This window comes from Ostrinia furnacalis, unplaced genomic scaffold (assembly GCF_004193835.3).
Source record: "Ostrinia furnacalis isolate ACB-3 unplaced genomic scaffold, ASM419383v2 OfSCF0398, whole genome shotgun sequence".
Classification (NCBI taxonomy): Eukaryota; Metazoa; Arthropoda; class Insecta; order Lepidoptera; family Crambidae; genus Ostrinia; species Ostrinia furnacalis.
In genome coordinates this window covers 101,635-108,929 of record NW_021130637.1, presented here as the reverse complement: position 1 = coordinate 108,929, position 7,295 = coordinate 101,635, and the positions used below count along the sequence as shown (strand labels likewise).

The following is a 7,295-nucleotide window of genomic DNA, read 5'->3' as shown; positions in this document are numbered from 1 at the left end:
CCGAGGGCTCACTTTACTAGAGCTTTTATTCTGTACTAGTAGAATATATAAACCCTGTACTCTCAGGGTAGCATTGTGGCTACTTCTGCTAAAATTAAAACCTTACCAAAGAAACTTAGTCTCAAGTTCCAATTTGTAGCATTAAAGTAAATTTTGTGCACTGGTGAACTGAGGGCCCATCGTCTGATTGGATTTTCTTTATTTGCAGTAACTATCCAGAGCTCTTATTTTCGTATGTAGCCCTACGATTTACCTCCTAAATATTACCATTCATCAAAATCATCTTATTTGTTCAGATTCAGTAATTTGGCATTTGACATAGTTCATCTGAGGGACCACATTCGGCGAGTTGTAGCGTCCAACTTACAACACCTACAAATTTATCATTCTGGCTACATTTGTTTTAGAGGTTCTGCTAAATCTTTATGTATACGAAACCTTCGTTTTCCACAGTGGCCTCTCGAAGGGAACGCACATATGGATTATTGGCCAGGGATTCCAGTAATAGAAAAATAATTACCCAATTTTTTTTGTAACTTCCATAATATGATAATAAAAATTCAAATAACCATTTTGAAATGATCAGTACATTTTTAAGCCTTAGTTTTTCAAGTGAAACCTTAAATTCAAGAAAGGATTATTTTTTAATTTGTGAAAATGCTCTCCATTCTTAGTGGGAATGTTTCAATGTTGACAACACTTCTGAAATGTCAAAATTCCGTCGAATTAAAAATCAGAGTTTAGATAACTTTATTGCGTAAAAAAATGTTTTTGCACAAAAATATTGTGGAATAATCTCACTTTGTTCAGCTGGAGTAATACAATTTAGTTATAAATACATTTTAGGCATAATTTTTACTTACAATATCTAAGAATCAAGAAAAATTTCAGCGTAATTTAAACATACAATCTTCAGCAAATACAATCAGCATGAAATTAGAAAATGACTAATAGTAAATGTGAAACTTTAAAATGTTTCCACAGCTCACGAATTATTGGAAATATTATTGAAGAAATTAAAAAATCACTAACAATCAGTGACTAGAGAGATTTCATTAGTATAATGAATGATATTAGATTTATTGCTTTCACTGGAAGAAAATGTTCTAAACCACTAAGGAATTGATTATTATAAGGAGACTACTATTTATTTGATGTCAGTCTTATGAGTTTTTTTTACTTTGTTAAACCATTATTTAACCAAGTTATAAATGGGCAATCAAAAATCCGATTTTAAACGTTTTTAAGGTTTAACACATCAGTTTGAAAAAAATACATTATTTTGGCGGTGAAATAGCTTTGATACAAAATTACTGCTATTTAATTAATATTGTACGATACGTGTGCATACTTCTACATTTCACTAAAATTATTTGAACTATGTTACCAGAGTTAGATGCTTGAATGAACTTTTACCAGGTTCCAACAACCATGCATTGTTACGGTTTTTTATTTCCATGTTTCTTTTCTATATTTTCGCACTTAAATATTAAATGTCTTACATTATTAGAAAATGTTTATAAAATAACAGAAAACGGGTTTGTGACAAACTAGGCACTCGCGCTTCGGAAGCCACAGGAAATGTACAACCTTTCAATCACAATATTATGCATTGCTTAATTTAAAGGTTTTAAACCTTATGAAAGATACTTGTTATTTAACATTTACTTAACCACAAGCATTTTAATATTTATTAACTGAAAGAAAATTAAGTTGGTGATGCTAGCGATAGCCTAACAAGATGATGAGTATGACTTAAGATATTTCGTGACCAAGATTACCTATGTGACTTAGGTTAATACATAAATTAAAACTTCATGGATTAAAATAGAGCACATACCAATGAGAGAGAAAATACTTAATGTGCAATGAATAAAGTAGGAAATCCATTTAAAGACGATCCGAAATTGCTAAAGAAGCAAAAGGCGATATTTCTTTGCTGATTAATTTAGGCAGTTTACAGCAGCATTCAAATTAGGCGTATAATAAATTGTCAATAATTTATAATAATAATAAATACTTAACGATCACTCGACGCAGGCAAGCAAGTCGACTTTTTATGTAATTTATTTTATAAATAACGCAAATTACGATACATTGTTATAATTTAACTTTGACTTAACAAGATGAACGCACACACAACTATTTTTCTTATAAAATCGTACAAAACTTTTTCATGACGTCTTTAAAAACGTCATTTCTAACAACCACAAACTAAAAATAAATATTTTATTGAACTTTAAAGTCTGACTGCTGGGAATCTAGACTGCTGCGCGGCGTCCAACGTGTTACTGTAATTAGATTAGCGCCAGAAACCTATTGCCGACTTAACATAGCCATAATATCACGTCGTCTTGCAAGCGTTCGTTAAACATATCCGAATACAGTAGAACGCCGATTATCCGAATTAATTGGGACCGGGGTCGATTCGGATAATCGAAAATTCGGATAATCGGACATAGACTGGTAATAGAGAAAAAGGAACTGTCACACATAGAATAAACTTTATTATGTTTATCAAACAGACATATTTCTACTGAGCGTTATTATAGAACTGCTACAATAACACTCACTTAAAATATATCTGAGTTCCAACAAAACAAATCAAAAAGTACTTGGTTTTAATTTTTAATATTATGCTTAGGACCGATTCGGATAATTGGCGATTCGGTTAATCGGCGTTCGGATAATCGGCGTTCTACTGTAGTTCCATGCCTGCTCGCCGCGTATCCGAACACAAGTCGCGCCTACTTCATTCTCCGTAGAAGCATCCGAGCAGCGGGCAGCGCGCGCGCGCCGTCTGTCAGCGCCATGGCCGCCGCCGCGGGCTGGCCGGGTACCGCGCTCGGCTGCACTTCTCGCCGCTAAATGTCTCTGGAAATTCAACAAATAATGTTAAATAGGGCACATGAAATAATAAAAAAGGCTACTTATGCCCATAATCTGAAACAACGCTCAAGTGTGAGTATGGACTCATCCTGTATAGCCAGGATCAACAGTATTGTCGCCAATTAATACTAATCCCAACCAGACTTCCTGGGGTGAAGCTGACTGTATTGGATTTATGAATAAATTTAAAACAATTTGGAATGTATTTTAGAGATAACATGGATTTATCTTTCCCCCTTACTAATAAAAGTTACACCCTGTTCATTGTTCAAGTGTGAATTTTTATTAGTAAGGGGGTTAATCTTAATGAAAAGAGAAAATAAATGTGACTAAAATGAGATTAAGTTAACATAAAAGATCCTACAGGATTGCTCATGCTAACATTACATGCTTGTTGCAACAAAAAATAATGTTATAACATAAGACTGCCAACATACAAAGATATATCCTAGCGAAGACTGAAAAGTAAATAAAAGAAAACAGAACAACGGCAGCATGCTTGCAATATTCTTATTCGGTGTTACCACGTGATAAATAACTAAATTAATAAGCTTGCAACATTCAAGGCTGTCTTAGAAACAAAAACAGGCGGCTGCCAAGCTGATCAACTGAAATGACTGGCAACATTGAAGTCAGTGTTACCATAGTTGGACTGAGTCATGAGCGACGCCGCCGAAGGGCGCCGGGAGCGTGCCGGGAACGCGCCGGTGTGGCTTTGCGACATTAGGTCCCTGTTTTGTGGAAACAATTGACCTTAGTTCATACACATTCTAGACTTAACTTTAATATTATCTGAAAAAGAACGTTAAACGAATCGGGTATCGACCTCTACATGCATCTACGGTTGGTACGTTATGGTATGGTAGATTAGTTCAGTTATTCTGTAATGTAAAAATATTAAAATGGGAGAACTTTACTTATATTTAAAAGCCTTCAACTTTATGTAAGACAGAACTCTAAAAAGCTATTCGAAGATTAGAAAGAGCAAGATTTTTTAGATCTCATCAATGTTCCTATAGAAAAATCCTCTTTGAAGTTTAACTCTTTTCGTTTGTGTATTATATCAAGAAACTGCCTGGGAGGGGTCATCATGATTAAAGCTGCTGCCCGTATTCACCAGGGTCAGTGCCGTAGGATATTCGTCCCCTCCCTGGTGGACTAAGGAACCTGCTGAATCAGTGACAGAAACCGTAATTCGATTATTTCGCTGCTGCCTGCTATTCTTATATTAGAAGGTTGTAGATCGTTCCATCCACGAAGACGCGGCCCACCAATTTTTAGTCGAGGGAAGCGCGGGATGTGGGGATTTGATCCGAGCAATCCAAGCGTCATTATTGTAGTGTGCGTGTGCACTCATGGATAATTTACCGTGTACCGATAACACTCAAACATTAGGGGAAGAATGGTGGTGCGCGTCTTCGTGAATGGAACGATCTATAGTCTGGTCCGTGAGCACGTAGAATTTTGTCCAATGACCACAAGCTACCCATCCTTATCGCTCGCGCGTAATTATATTGCTGTCGCGACTGTGCGACGGGCGCCCGCAGTGAGTGTGCGAGCAACATAATTACGCGCGAGCGATAAGGATGGGTAGCTAGGGGTCATTGGACAAAATTCTACGTGCTCACGGACCAGACTATACAGGGTGTTAGGTAAATGGGTATATGAGCCGGCACTAGCCCATGTTAACATGGTCATATAAATGGTATGGTGAAGTCAAAAATTTGATATCATTTTATTTTTTTTAATTTTCATACAAAATAAATTTTATAAAATCCGATTTGTATGAAAATTAAAATAATTAAAATGAAGATATCAATTTTCTGACTTCACCATACCATTTATATGACCATGTTAACATGGGTTAGTGTCGGCTCATATACCCATTTACCTAACACCCTGTATATTCCATCAGCTAAAGTCTTTTAAGTGACTTACGTGGGCCGATGAGCCCTCGGCGGCGGAGGCCTGGCGGCGAGCGCGCGGCGGCGGCCGCGGTCGGCGGCGATCATGGCGCAGCGCTCCGCCGGCGTGCTCGTTATAAACGTGTCGTGAAGCGCGTAGCACGCCGCCGTGATCTGAAGAGGGAGGTTTGTTTATTGACAAGTTAAACCTGGAACCTTGTCGGTCGTTTGGTGTAGTGGTTCGAAACGGACTACTATTCCGGAGGTAGCGGGTTCGATTCCCGCACAGTACAAACATTAGTGTGCAGGAACATTTGTTTGTATTGGACTGGGTGTTAACTATGTATAATAAGTATGTATTTACAAAAAAAAAGTATTTAAGTATGTTTATATCCATTGTCTAGTACCCATAGTACAAGCTTTGCTTAGTTTGGGACTAGAGGCACAGTGTGAAATGTCCAAGGATATTTATTATTTATTTATTAAAAAAAAACCTGATGTGTATGTATGATGCTGTCCTTACAATGTTTCAAAGAGTAAGTTCGAACATGCTTTGATAAAGGGTTATAAAAATGCATGCTAAGGTTGCAGGAATTAAAGAAGAATGAACAAACTTTTTTATAACTAAAATGATCGTACATGCTTTGAAAAGAGAGAAATAAAATATGCAAGTAACTCCCATGGTAGAATAGGAGTGAGAATGGTGATGACTGGAAACAGTTACTTACTTTCATGCTATAAGACTAGGCGAGCTAAAGGTGTTCAAAAGTCCATACTTTTATTTTGTAGAGGAAGTAGCCCCATGCTTTAGTAAATCAACATAAAACGCAAATAAAGAGGTATCGTTCATCTGTACACTTAAAAATACTTGTATACCAAACACCAAGTAAAACCACAAGTGCAAAGAATAAGCGAAAGCACAAACAGATGAACAATAATTATGCAATCAGAACCCATCAGGTTAAACCGCAAGTGCAATAAAATAAAGCCATGCAGAACTATGAGGTCGTCCATATACATCTTCACCTGCTGATCATGCAGGCAGTACTAAAGCCTGGTCTGTGAGCACGTCGCGACGGGCGCCTGCGTGAGTGTGCGAGCGCGACAGCAATATAATTACGCGCGAGCGAAAAGGATGGGTAGCTTGGGGTCATTGGACAAAATTCTACGTGCTCACAGACCAGACTATAGCCTGTGCAATAAAATGCAAGCGGGAACACAAATAAACATGATATGAACCATGCAGATTGCAGAACCATCAGGTCGTCGACATAGTCAAGACCCCACCTGCTGTATGAGCCGGCGATGGAGCCCTACGTCGGCGCCGCGGATGCCCTCGCGCTCCTGATGCAGTTGCAGCGCGCACAGCAGCGCGTCGCGGATGGTCTGCACCGTGCCCTGCACGCGGTCCGTGCGGAGCAGCCGGCGCACCAGGAAGCCTTTCGCGAAAGCCACTATTTTGGTAGCCGCCGCTCGCTACAATCCAAGTAGCGGTTCATTTTGGTACATAGTCATACATAAAATTGTGGATGGACGGATCAGCAAGGAATTGAAATAAAATGCCTCTTTGATATCTTGATTTGTAAAAAACTAAATACAGTATAGTAAAGATAGGCAAACGTGCGGAGCCGCCTCCGCACCAGGTAGCCTTTCGCGAATGCCACTATTTTGGTCGCCGCCGCTCGCTACAACCCAAGGGACGGTTCATATTGGTACATAAAATTGTGGATGGAAGGATCGGCAAGGAATTACAGTAAACATGCCTCTTTTACATCTTGATTTGCAAAATCTAAATAGAGTATAGTAAAGATAGGCAGACGTGCGGAGCAGCCTCCGTATCAGGTAGCCTTTCGCGAAAGCCACTATTTTGGTAGCCGCCGCTCGCTACAACCCAAGTGGCGTTCATTTTTGGTACATAAAATTGTGGATGGAAGGATCAGCAAGGAATTACAGTAAAAATGCCTCTTTTACATCTTGGTTTGCAAAATCTAAATAGAGAAAATAGTAAAGATAGGCAGACGTGCGGAGCCGCCTCCGCACCAGGTAGCCTTTCGCGAAAGCCACTATTTTGGTCGCCGCCGCTCGCTACAACCCAAGTGACGGTTCATATTTGTTGTACATAAAATTGTGGATGGAAGGTCGCTACAACCCAAGTGGCGGTTCATTTTGGTACATATTCATACATACAATTGTGGATAGAAGGATCAGCAAGGAATTACAATAAAAATGCCTCATCTTGATTTGCAAAAAACTAAATAGAATACAAACATAGGCAGACGTGCGGAGCCGCCTCCGCACCAGGTAGCCTTTCGCGAAAGCCACTATTTTGGTCGCCGCCGCTCGCTACAACCCAAGTAGCGGTTCATTTTTGGTACATAGTCATACAAATAAATTGTGGATGGACGGATCAGCAAGGAATTGGAATAAAATGCCTCTTTAATATCTTGATTTACAAAAAACTAAATAGAATATAAAGATAGGCAGACGTGCGGAGCAGCCTCC

The 7,295-nt window shown here is 38.8% G+C and overlaps 1 protein-coding gene across 4 annotated transcripts in view; it reads right to left on the bottom strand.

Moving 5' to 3' along the window:
• Positions 1 to 2,689: 2,689 nt before the first annotated feature.
• Positions 2,690 to 7,295, bottom strand: part of Cp110 (Centriolar coiled coil protein 110kDa) — a 9,460-nt gene continuing 4,854 nt past the window's right edge. For 2 of the 4 annotated variants that reach the window (XM_028319413.1, XM_028319420.1), the window contains 3 exons: positions 4,828 to 4,967; positions 3,532 to 3,620; positions 2,690 to 2,874 (listed from right to left, as the gene is read on the bottom strand). In XM_028319413.1, coding sequence (XP_028175214.1) covers positions 2,804 to 2,874; positions 3,532 to 3,620; positions 4,828 to 4,967 — 300 coding nt within the window. In that variant the 3' untranslated portion in view covers positions 2,690 to 2,803. Of the gene's footprint in view, positions 2,875 to 3,531; positions 3,621 to 4,827; positions 4,968 to 6,080; positions 6,270 to 7,295 lie in introns of all 4 variants that reach the window. The other 2 variants (XM_028319399.1, XM_028319405.1) reach the window with 2 other exon arrangements.